The sequence below is a fragment of the Bombina bombina genome, chromosome 6 (assembly GCF_027579735.1).
Source record: "Bombina bombina isolate aBomBom1 chromosome 6, aBomBom1.pri, whole genome shotgun sequence".
Taxonomy (NCBI): domain Eukaryota; kingdom Metazoa; phylum Chordata; class Amphibia; order Anura; family Bombinatoridae; genus Bombina; species Bombina bombina.
Genome location: NC_069504.1, coordinates 338117423 through 338133627, shown reverse-complemented (window position 1 = coordinate 338133627; position 16205 = coordinate 338117423). Strand labels below are relative to the sequence as shown.

The 16205-nt window shown below is 41.5% G+C and overlaps 1 protein-coding gene across 1 annotated transcript in view; it reads right to left on the bottom strand.

Moving 5' to 3' along the window:
• The window catches only part of LOC128664418 (tetratricopeptide repeat protein 41-like), a 331531-nt gene that overhangs the window by 55792 nt on the left and 259534 nt on the right, over positions 1-16205 (bottom strand). Inside the window, exons 9-10 of the mRNA XM_053719249.1 lie at positions 1771-1948; positions 209-279 (exon numbers count right to left, since the gene is read on the bottom strand). Coding sequence (XP_053575224.1) covers positions 209-279; positions 1771-1948 — 249 coding nt within the window. The remainder of the gene's footprint in view (positions 1-208; positions 280-1770; positions 1949-16205) is intronic.

Here is a 16205-nt window from a genome sequence, read left to right as displayed (position 1 = left end):
CCGAACCGCAAACGAACCGAATTTTTTAGCGGTGCACATGTCTACCATTAACCCCTTGAGCTCCAATAAAGCGTTACAGTTTACTGCCAGTGCTGCCCAAATGTATATCCCCATAGTTAAAGGATAAATTTGCCCCATTAAAATGTCCAGAGAGGATTAAACTCCAAAGTACTGGCTCCTTCAAACTCTAGAAGGCAATAGCACTTACCTGTGGATCCAGCTGCAGGGCAGAGAACAGTTCCTCAGGTATGACAGATTCAGCCGACTTCTGACAGGGACCTGTAGAAAAAGAAAAACAGAGTAACCAACCCTGGTTTTCTATATAGGGGTAGCATAAATGTTGGAAGGTAAGCAATGACTACCTTGCCGTCTTCCAACTGCTAAAAACCACCATTACTCTTACTAAAGATGATTATATGGAAACAGCATAGCCCCAATCCTTGCTTGCAGGGAAAAGTACCCATTAAAGGATTAAATTCTTCAGACACCATCTTCGCACATCCTCCCAATGTATAAGGCAAAGAATGACTGAGGGCTTATGGGAACTAGGAGAGATGCTTAACAGCTCTGCTGGGGTGTTCTTTGCCTCCTCCTCGTGGCCAGGAGTTGAATTCCCACTAGTACTTAGAATAGATTTGTGGATTCTCCATGCCATTAGAAAGAAAATCTTACTTCTAGCACACTTACCGTTGAAGCAGAAGTGTTCATTTGCGCTCAACTCTTAATCTAGCCCGTAATGTTTTTCAAAGAAAACTTTATGTTAAAGGGACAATGAACACAATTTTTTTCTTTCGTGATTCAGATAGAGCATGCAATTTTAAGCAACTTTCTAATTTACTCCTATTATCAATTTGTTCGTCGTTATCTTGCTATATTTATTTGAAAAAGAAGGCATCTAAGCTTTTTTATAAGTTCAGACTCTGGACAGCACTTTTTTATTGGTGGATGAATGTATCCACCAATCAGCAAGAACAACCCAGGTTGTTCACCAAAAATTGGCCGGCATCTAAACTTACATTTTTGCATTTCAAATAAAGATACCAAGAGAATGAAGAAAATTTGATAATAGGAGTAAATTAGAAAGATGCTTAAAATTTCATGCTCTATCTGAATCGCAAAAGAAAAAAATTGGGTTCAGTGTCCCTTTAAATAAATGTACTCCTTCTTATGGCTTATGGAGGTTTGTTTCTGTTGATAAAGGTCTGTGTGTTTGTTGATTATATATCATTATCTAAAGATAATAGTTTAATCGTTTATAATATGCAGCCATCTTTATTTTTTTATAAACTACTCTAGACAGTATTTTGGGTCATTTGGGGCAGATTTATAAAATTAACCAAAGATGGGATCGCTGAAATTTAGCGCTTCTCTTGTAATCTAGCCCTAAGTGTTTAATCCCAATGCGGAAGATAAACAAACAGTCCTATTCATGCAACAGTAAGATTAAAAAATACTCTAGCACAGAAAATTGTATTATTGCTTATTTATGTCTCTTTAAGAGGTTTGTGTTTCCGCGTGTGTATTTCTTTACCAGTGGATATCTCTCTTCCCCCCATTTCCCTCTCTCCCCTTAGGTTTTTCTCTGACTACACATCTTCTCTCTCAATAGGTCTCTCCTTCTCATTGTATCCCTCTCCCAGGGCATTTCTATAATTTAGATAGACATATTTTTATTGGCTACCATTTTATGAACGATAAAACATTTTCTATGTGCACACTGATGACATAGAAGGATAATAAGTAGGAGGGATTTTAGATGAGTTTTAGTACCTTTGAACTTTAATAACTTCTTATTTTCTAAATCTCCCGGTCCCAAACTTTGAAGATTTGCAAGTGCCTTCTTATAGTACATATATGCATCTTGCAATGACCCAACTTCACAGCACAAGTCTCCAAGATATTTCTGTGTCCACAAAAGTACTTCCATTTTAGACTTTTCATACATGCTCTGAAAAACCAATATTTTTAAATTAAGAACTATATTTTATTTTAAACACAATGTAAGAAGAGGTGTAACATTTCAGATGAATCTACTAAAAAAACGAAATTGATGCCTACCTGATAAATTCATGTCTTTCATGGTGGTGAGAGTCCACGAGCCATTACTCCTGGGATTCAACTCCTCGGTAAGAGGCAAGATTACCAAAGACTTGAAAACACTTAATTCCTCCCACCTCTATGGTATTCTAGTCTTACGTATAGCCAAGAAAGGAGAAGTAGAACTGTAGGAAATGAGGTGCAAACTAGTACTTCCGCCAGAAAAAAATAATTAAATAAGCAATGAAAATTGGCGGGTCTCGTAGACTCTCACCACCCCAAAAGAAATTAATTTATCAGGTAAGCCTAAATTTTGTTTTCTTTGATAAGGTTGTGAGAATCCATGAGCCATTACTCCTGGGAACTAACACCCAAGCTGTGTAATCTACGAGTAATTGAGTGGGGCAAAACATTTTTAAGGCAGGCAACTACTTACCAGACACTAAATAGTAAGCACAATAGTGAAAAGGTGGATGTGTGATTTAAAAACAATGTGCAATAAAATAAAAAGTGAACAAACACCTTAGAAATTAAAATACTTATATATAAAAAGAAGTGATCTTCAAAACAGCAAATTCAATATTGCTGTCAAATACAAGAGAGTTCAATTGATAATCTTCTAATGGTTATCCTCAAAACAAAAAGAAAATATATTTCATAGTGTAATACTTCACAGCTGATAAAGAACTATAGCAAAAGCAATGTGGTATTTACTCACATACTCTAGAGCTTAAATCCAGCTCTGAGATTTGTTAGCGTTGTTAATAACCCAATGGCACTACAGGATCAGTTTCTTAAATGATTTAAAATACACTGATACAATGTATTTAAAACAATTAAAAACAAAGTAACAAGGCTTTTGGTCGCTCAGGGTTCTAACACAAGTGAGTGAGATACAGGGAACAAACACAGACAACCAGTGACCTCAGAGCATAATGTTCCGTTCTCCAATTTCTCTTGTGTCGGTAAGCTACCTCACCCTTTTCTGTGGCAAGCCACAATCCTTTTTCTGTGGCAAGCCACAAAATGACGTACGTTTCACTGTTGTTTGCTATAGCCTTCTCAAGGAGTCTATGGAATATATTTTCTTTTTGTTTTGATGATAACTATTAGAAGATTATCATTTGAACTCTCTTGTATTCAACATCAATATTGAATTTGCTGTTTTGAAGATCACTTCTTTTGTATACAAGTATTTTAATTTATATAACTCGTCGCGTGTAAAAAGCCGAAGAAATCAATGGTGCAAAAAAAGTGGGAAAAAAATAAATTTATGCTTTCTTGACACAGTGAGTCCACGGATCATCTAACTACTATTGGGAATATCACTCCTGCCCAGCAGGTGGTGGCAAAGAGCACCACAGCAAAGCTGTTACATATCACCTCCCAACCTTCCACCCCAGTCATTCGACCGAAATAAAAGGAAAGAAAGGAAGCAAGGTGCCGAGGTGCCTGAGGTTTATAACATAAAAAAAAAACCTGTCTTAAAAAAAACAGGGCGGGCCGTGGACTCACTGTTTCAAGAAATAAATAAATTTATGAGGTAAGCATAAATTTTGTTTTCTTTTTAATGACACGGTGAGTCCACGGATCATCTAATTACTATTGGGAATCAATACCCAAGCTAGAGGACACAGATGATAAGGGAGGGACAAGACAGGGAATCTAAACATAAGGCACCACTGCTTGAAGAACCTTTCTCTCAAAGGAAGCCTCAGCCGAGGCAAATGTATCAAATTTATAGAATTTGAAAAAAAGTGTGTAGAGAGGACCAAGTTGCAGCCTTGCAAATCTGTTCCACAGAAGCTTCATTTTTGAATGCCCAGGAAGAGGAAACAGCCCTTGTAGAATGAGCTGTAACTATCTCAGGAGACTGCTGTCCAGCAGTTTCATAGGCCAAGCGAATGATACTCTTCAGCCACAAGGAAAGAGAAGTAGCAGTAGCTTTCTGCCCTTTACGTTTCCCAGAGAAAACCACAAACACAAATAGAATTTCAAAGCACGCACCACGTCTAGGTTGTGCAGCAGACGTTCCTTATGAGAAGAAGGGTTAGGACATAAAGAAGGAACAACAATCTCCTGATTAATGTTCCGATCTGACACCACTTTAAGGAGAAACCCTAACTTAGTACGCAACACTACCTTATCCAAATGAAAAATAAGGTAAGGAGACTCATACTGTAATGCTGAGAGCTCTAAAACTCTACAAGCAGATGAAATAGCAACAAGAAACAAAACCTTTCAAGATAGCATTTTAATATCTAAGGAATGCATAGGCTCAAACGGAGCCTGCTGAAGAACTTTAAGAACAAGGTTAAGACACCAGGGAGGAGTAACCGGCTTAAACATATGCCTGATCCTGACCAAGGCCTGACAAAACGATTGCATGTCTGGTACATCCGCCAGACGTTTATGTAACAAAATAGATAAGGCAGATATTTGACCCTTTAAGGAACTTGCCGATAAACCCTTCTCCAAACCCTCTTGGAGAAAAAACTAAATTCTAGGAATCCAAACTCTACTCCAAGAGTAGCCTTTGGATTCACACCATTGCAGAAATTTACCCCATATCTTATGATAAATCTTTCTAGTCACAGGCTTACGAGCCTGAATCATGGTCTCAATGATCGACTCAGAAAAACCACGCTTAGATAAAATTAAGCGTTCAATCTCCAAGCAGTCGGCTTCAGAGAAACTAGATTTGGATGAAGGAAGGGCCCTTGAAGTAGAAGGTCCTTCCTCAATGGAAGTCTCCAAGGTGGAAGAGATGACATCTCCACTAGGTCTGCATACCAGATCCTGCGAGGCCACGCCGGTGCGATGCGGATCACCGATGCCCTCTCCTGTTTGATTCAAGCAATGATGCTAGGAAGGAGAGCGAACGGGGGAAATAGGTATGTGAAACTGAAATTCCAAGGTACCGCCAGAGCGTCTATCAGTACAGCCTGAGGATCCCTACATCTTTTTGAGCAACCCCTCCAACTTTTTATCTATAGGATCTTTAAAAGCACAGCTATCCTCTATGGGAATAGTGGTTCTCTTAGCTAAGGTGAAAATTGCCCCTTCCACCTTGGGGACCATCTGCCAGGACTTCTTGATAGAGTTAGCAATAGGAAACATCTTTTTAAAATTAGGGGAAGGAGAAAAAGGAATACCCGGTCTCTCCCATTCCTTAACAATAATCTCTGTAGCTCGATCTGGTACAGGAAAAACCTCCACCATGTGAGGTACATCAAAATACTTGTTTAGCTTGCTAGACTTCTTAGGATTGACTACGACCGTGGTGTCGGAGTCGTCCAAGGTAGCCAAAACCTCCTTAAGTAACAAACGGAGGTGTTCCAGCTTAAACCTGAAGGATACGACTTCAGCATCAGAAGAAGGAATTACACTGTCTGAATCTTAGATTTCACCCTCAGATGCTACCAAAGTATCCTCTTCCTCAGATTTCTGGGAAGGAGCCTTCGGAATAGCCACGACTGTGTCAGCAACCTTACTCACTGATTCTTTACATTTCCTCTTGCGCTTTCCTTGCAGCATGGGAAAAGCAGACAACGCATCAGATACCGCAAAAGACATGAGGGAAGCGATGTCTTGCAAAGTAACTCCAGGCGGAGCTTTAGAGGAAGCGCAGGACACTGCATGTGTGGACGATAGCATTTGGGACACATGAGGAGAAAGCTGCAGCATACCTTGAACATTGTCAGAAGACTCCTGGACAGTATCTGCCTTAGACAATGTTGGTTCAGAAAACAGTCTACCCCTGTAATTTAAAGTTCTCTCAATACATGAGGAACAGAAAGGAATTGGTGGTTCCACGTTAGCATCAAAACATAAAGAACATGTAACATCTTGCAGAGCCTCTTGGTCCATCTTTATTCACAAATGAACAGATTAAAATTAAATAAACTTATATTTTAATTTGAAATTACCGCACAAAAAAACCGTTACTGTCTCTTTAAATGTTAAATGTAACCTTTTTTATTTTTGCTTGCAAAAAATAATTAAATTGTCACAATATATTCCGGACAACCTCTACACCTCAGCTGAGCTTTGATGAGGTGCTTACCTTCCTTGCTGCCACCGGAGTGTATATTTTGATAGCAGACGTCCGGCCTAAACAAATACCTAGATTTAGAGTTTTGCGTTAGCCGTCAAAAGAAGCGTTAAGGGGTCCTAACACTGCTTTTGGCCGCCCGCTGGTATTTAGAGTCAGCCAGGAAAGGGTCTAACGCTCACTTCCCTTCTGCGATTCCAGGCTACCGCAGATCCCCTTACGCCAATTGCGTATCCTATCTTTTCAATGGGATCTGCCTAACGCCGGTATTTGGAGTCTTGGGAGAAGTGAGAGGTAGACCCTCTACCGACAAGACTCCTACCACCAAAAAAAGTCAGTAGTTAAGAGCTTTATGGGCTAACGCCGGAATATAAATCTCTTAACTACTGTGCTCTAAAGTACACTAACACCCATAAACTACCTATGTACCCCTAAACCGAGGCCCCCCCACATTGCCGCCAATATCATAAAAATTTTTTAACCCCTAATCTGCCGACCGGACACCGCCGCCAGCTACATTATACCTATAAACCCCTAATCTGCTGCCCCTAACATCGCCGACCCCTATATTATATTTATTAACCCCTAATCTGCCCCCCCAATGTCGCCCCCACCTCACTACACTTATTAACCCCTAATCTGCCGACCGGACATCGCCGCCACTATAATAAATGTATTAACCCCTAAACCGCCGCACTCGCGCCTCGCAAACACTATAATAAATTTGATTAACCCCTAATCTGCCCTCCCTAACATCGCCGCCACCTACCTACAATTATTAACTCCTAATCTCCCGCCCGCAACGTCGCCGCTACTATAATAAATTTATTAACCCCTAAACCTAACTCTAACCCTAACACCCCCCTAACATAAATATAATTTAAATTAAATGAAATAATATTCCTAAAATTAAATAAAATAATCCTATTTAAAACTAAATACTTACCTATAAAATAAACCCTAATATAGCTACAATATAAATAATAATTACATTGTAGCTATTTTAAGATTTATATTTATTTTACAGGCAGCTTAGTATTTATTTTAACTAGGTACACTAGCTATTAAATAGTTAATAAGTATTTAATAGCTACCTAGTTAAAATAAATACAACATTACCTGTAAAATAAATCCTAACCTAAGTTACAAACACACCTAACACTACACTATCATTAAATTAATTAAATAAATTACATACAATTAGCTAAAATAAAATACAATAAAATAAACTATACTATAATACAAAAAAAACAAACACTAAATTACAAAAAAATAAAAAAGAATTACAAGCAGTTTAAGCTAATTACACCTAATCTAAGCCCCCTAATAAAATAAAAAAGCCCCCCAAAATAAAAAAAATTCTCTACCCTATTCTAAAATACAAAAGTAATCAGCTCTTTTACCAGCCCTTAAAAGGGCTTTCGGGGCATTGCCCCAAAGTAATCAGCTCTTTTACCTGAAAACAAAAATACAATACCCCCCCCAACATTACAACTCACCACCCACACACCCCTACTCTAACCCACCCAAACCCCCCTTAAATAAACCTATCGCTAAACCCATGAAGATCATCCTACCTTGAGTCGTATTCACCCAGCCGAGCCGAATTCTTCATCCAAGGTGCGCATGAGGAGGTCCTTGATCTGGTAGAAGTCTTCATCCAAGCGGCGTCTTCAATCTTCATCCATCCGGAGCGCAGCAGAGCCATCTTCAATGGAGCCAACGCGGAGCCATCCTCTTCAACCAACGGACTAACAACGAATGAAGGTTCCTTTAAGGCACGTCATTGTTGGTTTTTTTTTATAAACTTCAGACACCTCTGCACCTTGTTGCTTCCTTTCTCTCCTTTACTTTGGTTGAATGACTCGGTTGGGGGGAAAGGGAGGTGATATTTAACAGCTTTGCTGTGGTGCTCTTTGCCACCTCCTGCTGGGCAGGAGTGATATTCCCAATAGTAATTAGATGATCCGTGGACTCACTGTGTCATTAGAAAGAAAAACAAACAACCTACTCATGCACAAAACCCTGGCAGAAAAAAAACCTTTCCAAATCATTTGAGAAATGTTACTTTATGGCCTGAAATAAGGTGTTCAATACAGTATCAATGAAACCTCTTTGCTATAAAAAAAAAATAGGTATACAATCTCTAATCCTTCAAGATAAGAGACTTGAGATCTTGATGACTGGATAAATCTTGACACCTGAATCAGATTCACAAACTTTGTGCCCGTAACTGATCCTGGGACCTACAGTCACTGAGTCTTTGTCACAATCGATGGAATGGGTTTAAGGGTTTGGAGCTCAGGAGTAGAGGTATCTGATTTAGGTGATTCCACAGAGCAAAAAGAAAATTTATGCCTACCTGATAAATGTATTTCTTTTTTGACACGATGAGTCCACGGATCATCTTAATTACTAATGGGATATTCACCTCCTGGTCAGCAGGAGGAAGCAAAGAGCTGTTAAATAGCTGCTCCCTTCCCTCCCACTCCAGTCATTCGACCGAAGTTAGGAAGAGAAAGGAAAAGCCAAGGTGCAGACCACAACCTGTCTTACAAGAACAGGGTGGGCCGTGGACTCATCGTGTCAAAAAAGAAATAAATTTATCAAGTAAGCATAAATTTTCTTTTCTTTTTAATGACACCATGAGTCCATGGATCATCTTAATTACTAATGGGATTCAATATCCAAGCTAGAGTACACAGATGATATGGGAGGGACAAGACAGGGAACCTAAACGGAAGACACCACTGCTTGAAGAACCTTTCTCCCAGCCGAGACAAAAGTGTCAAATTTGTAGAACTTTGAAAAAGTGTGAAGAGAAGACCAAGTTGCGGCCTTGCAAATCTGTTCCACAGAAGCTTCATTTTTAAATCCCATGAGGGAGCAACAGCCCTAGTGGAATGAGTCGTAACTCCCCCAGGAGGCTGCCGTCCAGCAGTCTCATATGCAAAACGTATGATACTCTTCAACCAAAAAGGAGTAGTAGCCGCAGCTCTCTGTCCCTTGCATTTTCCTGAGAAAACCACAAATAAGAAGAAGACTGACGACAGTCCTTATAAGTCTGCAGATAAAACTATAAGGCACGGACCACGTCCAAATTATGCAGAAGTCTTTCCTTCTGAGAAAAAAGGATTAGGACGCAAGAAAGGAATAAAAATTTCCTCATTAATGTTCAGATCAGAAACAACCTTAGCAAGAAATCCCAATTTATTACGTAAAACTACCTTATCTGAATGGAAAATAAGATAAGGAGACTCATACTGTAATGCCGAGAGTTCTGATACTCTGAGAGCAGAAGAAATAAAACTGACAAACTGTCCAAGATAACAATTTAATATCTAAGGAACGTCTAGGCTCCAACTGAGCCCTTGAAGAACTTTAAGAACGAATTCAAACTCCATGGAGGAGTAACTGGTTTGAACACAGGTCTGATTCTGACTAAGGCCTGACCCACGATTATATGTCTGGGAAAACCGCCAGACGAACCTGAAATAAAATAGACAAGGCAGCTATGACTTGTAGAAAATTCTAGGAATCTGATCCCTATTCCCTTTAAGAGAATCCTCTGGAATCGCACTAGTATAACTATCTTCTAGACACAGGCTTACGCGCCTGCTTCATGGTCTCAATGACCAGTTACTAATTTACGCTTGTACAAAGCAAAACTTCCATCTTCCAGTAGATAACTTCAGGGAAAATACTTTAGTTTAAAAGAAGGTCCCTGACATAGAAGGTCCTTCCTCCACGGAGACTCCCACATGTCCCCCAGGACTGCATACCAATCCTGTGGACCACGCCTCTCCTGCTTAGTCCGAGCCAAGGCTTCAGGAGAAAAATCAAATGGAGGAATTAAATATGCCATATTGAAATTCTATGTTAACGCCAAGGCGTCTATTAGAACAGCCTCAGGGATCTTTGACCTCAATCCGTAGCTCATGCTTTACATTTTGACAACAAATCATGAAATTCAATTGCAACAGACCCCATGGAGAATCAGGCTGGAAAACACTCCCAGCCATAATTCCCACCACGGGTGAAATAAGATCTAACTTAAATCTGAGAAATCCCGCCGAAGCTAACTGAAGGTTAGGCTAGGAGAGGATTAAAGAACACTCTCATTTTCTAAATGCTTATGGGAAGAGCAAACTTCGCCCGAGTACATGTTCCCTGCTCTTAGAAGGCCCCAAACAGTTACGCAGTCCACAGGCTGGTTAACTGTTGGCCCACTCACCCAGAAGAACTTTGAAAGCAGATTCCCTGGGAGCAAAGATCCAGAGACAACCACCAAAGTATTCTTAAATGCTGCACTGAGCCACTGATGTGACTGACGAGTTAGGCGAGAATCGAAAAAAAATTCTTGAATTCCTGACTACTATCAGCTTCATTGATGAAGAGACTAATATAGTCTTCCAAGAAAAAACTACGCTTGTAGTTGGAACTAAGGAACTCTTTTCCAAATTAACCTTCCATACAGGAGATCGCAGGAAAAATCGTGGGTAATCCTGCTCATTGAAAGGAAGGCGTTTGAACCAGAATGTTGTCACTGCAGAGTTTCCACAATCGGGGTACCACCAACAGAGAACCCCAAAACCTAGAAAAAAATTCTGAGAATTGTGACCAGGCCGGAAAAGGTCATGAGTTGAAATGTTTGTGTTGAAAAGACAAACTTTAGAAAATAAAGATAGTATTTGTTGATGGGAACATGCATTTAGAATGCATTCAATTCCCCCGTAGTCTTAATTGACCACTTTGGACCAAAGAAAGAATGGAAAAATAGTTTCCCTCTTGAAATACGGCACTCTGAAAACCCATTGTGGATTCAAAAATAGGTCTGAAGATTCCCTCCTTTTTGGGAACCACGAACAGATAGGAATAGAATCCACGACCTCATTCCTGTATTGGACCAGGAACTGTCACTCCCAGGTCGGAGAGGATCCGTACACAGTGTAATAACGCCTCTCCCTACGTCTTGAAAGCAGGAACCTGCTACTGGGAGAAAAATCATGAACTCCAATTTGTATCCCTGGGACAAAATGTACACAAAACCAAGCCTTATTGAAAAAGGAAAACCTGCCCCCTTACGAATCGGGTGGACGTCTCTCATGCTGTCTTTGATTCAACAGCAGGCTTCTCAGACTGTTTTACCCTATTCTAAGCCTGATAGGATCTCCAGGAAAGCTTAAAGGACCAGTCAACACAGTAGATTTAAATAATCAACAAATGCAAGATAACAAGACAATGCAATAGCACTTAGTCTGATTTTTTTCTGACAATTTTAAAAGTTATGTCTTTTTCCACTCCCCCTGTACCATGTGACAGCCATCAGCCAATCACAAATGCATACACGTACCATGTGACAGCCATCAGCCATTCACAAATGCATACACAGCCATACATACACAGCCATACAATATTCTTGCACATGCTCAGTAGGAACTGGTGACTCAAAAGTTTAAATATAAAAAGACTGTGCACATTTAGTTAATGGAAGTAAATTGGAAAGTTGTTTAAAATGGCATGCTCTATTGCTCTATCTTGCACATGCTCAGTAGGCACTGGTGACTCAAAAGTTTAAATAGAAAAAGACTGTGCACATTTAGTTAATGGAAGTAAATTGGAAAGTTGTTTAAAATGGCATGCTCTATTGCTCTATCTGAATAATGAAAGTTTAATTTTGATTGAGTGTCCTGCTTCTGCGTGGGAGGAGTGGAATGATTTCCCTAGAAATCCCAAAAAGAACAAAATTTTCTGACATCCCTTTACGCTATTTTTCTTATCCTGTAGATGAAACATCCACAGACAAAGAACTTGCCATAGAACTCTGTGGTCCAATATGGCAAAACCTGAATCATAGCTCCCATCTTAAAAACCTCTGTATTAAAGGAGACTACTAACTTAAAGGCTCTTAACCTATCCCTGCAAGAGGGGTGTCTGTCCAATAGAAACAGACAACGCATCAAACCAGTACGCCGCTGCACTGGAGACAGTAACCATACCAGCCGCAGGTTGACAATGTAAACCCTATCCACAGAGTCTTTCTTCTGCATAGAGTCCTTAAGGAACCACTATCCTCCATGGGAATAGTATCTCCCTTGGCTAGCGTGGAATTCTCATCCACCCTGGTTATCGGATTCCTTTTAAGGGAAGGAGAAAAAACAGAATTTATGTTTACCTGATAAATTACTTTCTCCAACGGTGTGTCCGGTCCACGGCGTCATCCTTACTTGTGGGATATTCTCTTCCCCAACAGGAAATGGCAAAGAGCCCAGCAAAGCTGGTCACATGATCCCTCCTAGGCTCCGCCTACCCCAGTCATTCGACCGACGTTAAGGAGGAATATTTGCATAGGAGAAACCATATGGTACCGTGGTGACTGTAGTTAAAGAAAATAAATTATCAGACCTGATTAAAAAAACCAGGGCGGGCCGTGGACCGGACACACCGTTGGAGAAAGTAATTTATCAGGTAAACATAAATTCTGTTTTCTCCAACATAGGTGTGTCCGGTCCACGGCGTCATCCTTACTTGTGGGAACCAATACCAAAGCTTTAGGACACGGATGAAGGGAGGGAGCAAATCAGGTCACCTAAATGGAAGGCACCACGGCTTGCAAAACCTTTCTCCCAAAAATAGCCTCAGAAGAAGCAAAAGTATCAAACTTGTAAAATTTGGTAAAAGTGTGCAGTGAAGACCAAGTCGCTGCCCTACATATCTGATCAACAGAAGCCTCGTTCTTGAAGGCCCATGTGGAAGCCACAGCCCTAGTGGAATGAGCTGTGATTCTTTCGGGAGGCTGCCGTCCGGCAGTCTCGTAAGCCAATCTGATGATGCTTTTAATCCAAAAAGAGAGAGAGGTAGAAGTTGCTTTTTGACCTCTCCTTTTACCGGAATAAACAACAAACAAGGAAGATGTTTGTCTAAAATCCTTTGTAGCATCTAAATAGAATTTTAGAGCGCGAACAACATCCAAATTGTGCAACAAACGTTCCTTCTTTGAAACTGGTTTCGGACATAGAGAAGGTACGATAATCTCCTGGTTAATGTTTTTGTTAGAAACAACTTTTGGAAGAAAACCAGGTTTAGTACGTAAAACCACCTTATCTGCATGGAACACCAGATAAGGAGGAGAACACTGCAGAGCAGATAATTCTGAAACTCTTCTAGCAGAAGAAATTGCAACTAAAAACAAAACTTTCCAAGATAATAACTTAATATCAACGGAATGCAAGGGTTCAAACGGAACCCCCTGAAGAACTGAAAGAACTAAATTGAGACTCCAAGGAGGAGTCAAAGGTTTGTAAACAGGCTTAATTCTAACCAGAGCCTGAACAAAGGCTTGAACATCTGGCACAGCGGCCAGCTTTTTGTGAAGTAACACAGACAAGGCAGAAATCTGTCCCTTCAGGGAACTTGCAGATAATCCTTTTTCCAATCCTTCTTGAAGGAAGGATAGAATCCTAGGAATCTTAACCTTGTCCCAAGGGAATCCTTTAGATTCACACCAACAGATATATTTTTTCCAAATTTTGTGGTAAATCTTTCTAGTTACAGGCTTTCTGGCCTGAACAAGAGTATCGATAACAGAATCTGAGAACCCTCGCTTCGATAAGATCAAGCGTTCAATCTCCAAGCAGTCAGCTGGAGTGAAACCAGATTCGGATGTTCGAACGGACCCTGAACAAGAAGGTCTCGTCTCAAAGGTAGCTTCCAAGGAGGAGCCGATGACATATTCACCAGATCTGCATACCAAGTCCTGCGTGGCCACGCAGGAGCTATCAAGATCACCGACGCCCTCTCCTGATTGATCCTGGCTACCAGCCTGGGGATGAGAGGAAACGGCGGGAACACATAAGCTAGTTTGAAGGTCCAAGGTGCTACTAGTGCATCCACTAGAGCCGCCTTGGGATCCCTGGATCTGGACCCGTAGCAAGGAACTTTGAAGTTCTGACGAGAGGCCATCAGATCCATGTCTGGAATGCCCCACAGCTGAGTGACTTGGGCAAAGATTTCCGGATGGAGTTCCCACTCCCCCGGATGCAATGTCTGACGACTCAGAAAATCCGCTTCCCAATTTTCCACTCCTGGGATGTGGATAGCAGACAGGTGGCAGGAGTGAGACTCCGCCCATAGAATGATTTTGGTCACTTCTTCCATCGCCAGGGAACTCCTTGTTCCCCCCTGATGGTTGATGTACGCAACAGTTGTCATGTTGTCTGATTGAAACCGTATGAACTTGGCCCTCGCTAGCTGAGGCCAAGCCTTGAGAGCATTGAATATCGCTCTCAGTTCCAGAATATTTATCGGTAGAAGAGATTCTTCCCGAGACCAAAGACCCTGAGCTTTCAGGGATCCCCAGACCGCGCCCCAGCCCATCAGACTGGCGTCGGTCGTGACAATGACCCACTCTGGTCTGCGGAATGTCATCCCTCGTGACAGGTTGTCCAGGGACAGCCACCAACGGAGTGAGTCTCTGGTCCTCTGATTTACTTGTATCTTCGGAGACAAGTCTGTATAGTCCCCATTCCACTGACTGAGCATGCACAGTTGTAATGGTCTTAGATGAATGCGTGCAAAAGGAACTATGTCCATTGCCGCTACCATCAACCCGATCACTTCCATGCACTGAGCTATGGAAGGAAGAGGAACGGAATGAAGTATCCGACAAGAGTCTAGAAGTTTTGTTTTTCTGGCCTCTGTCAGAAAAATCCTCATTTCTAAGGAGTCTATTATTGTTCCCAAGAAGGGAACCCTTGTTGATGGAGATAGAGAACTCTTTTCCACGTTCACTTTCCATCCGTGAGATCTGAGAAAGGCCAGGACAATGTCCGTGTGAGCCTTTGCTTGAGGAAGGGACGACGCTTGAATCAGAATGTCGTCCAAGTAAGGTACTACAGCAATGCCCCTTGGTCTTAGCACAGCTAGAAGGGACCCTAGTACCTTTGTGAAAATCCTTGGAGCAGTGGCTAATCCGAAAGGAAGCGCCACGAACTGGTAATGTTTGTCCAGGAATGCGAACCTCAGGAACCGATGATGTTCCTTGTGGATAGGAATATGTAGATACGCATCCTTTAAATCCACCGTGGTCATGAATTGACCTTCCTGGATGGAAGGAAGAATAGTTCGAATGGTTTCCATCTTGAACGATGGAACCTTGAGAAACTTGTTTAAGATCTTGAGATCTAAGATTGGTCTGAACGTTCCCTCTTTTTTGGGAACTATAAACAGATTGGAGTAGAACCCCATCCCTTGTTCTCTTAATGGAACGGGATGAATCACTCCCATTTTTAACAGGTCTTCTACACAATGTAAGAATGCCTGTCTTTTTATGTGGTCTGAAGACAACTGAGACCTGTGGAACCTCCCCCTTGGGGGAAGTCCCTTGAATTCCAGAAGATAACCTTGGGAGACTATCTCTAGCGCCCAAGGATCCAGAACATCTCTTGCCCAAGCCTGAGCGAAGAGAGAGAGTCTGCCCCCCACCAGATCCGGTCCCGGATCGGGGGGCCAACATTTCATGCTGTCTTGGTAGCAGTGGCAGGTTTCTTGGCCTGCTTTCCCTTGTTCCAGCCTTGCATTGGTCTCCAAGCTGGCTTGGCTTGAGAAGTATTACCCTCTTGCTTAGAGGACGTAGCACCTTGGGCTGGTCCGTTTCTACGAAAGGGACGAAAATTAGGTTTATTTTTTGCCTTGAAAGGCCGATCCTGAGGAAGGGCGTGGCCCTTACCCCCAGTGATATCCGAGATAATCTCTTTCAAGTCAGGGCCAAACAGCGTTTTCCCCTTGAAAGGAATGTTAAGTAGCTTGTTCTTGGAAGACGCATCAGCCGACCAAGATTTCAACCAAAGCGCTCTGCGCGCCACAATAGCAAACCCAGAATTCTTAGCCGCTAACCTAGCCAATTGCAAAGTGGCGTCTAGGGTGAAAGAATTAGCCAATTTGAGAGAATTGATTCTGTCCATAATCTCCTCATAAGGAGGAGAATCACTGTCGACCGCCTTTATCAGCTCATCGAACCAGAAACATGCGGCTGTAGCGACAGGGACAATGCATGAAATTGGTTGTAGAAGGTAACCCTGCTGAACAAACATCTTTTTAAGCAAACCTTCTAATT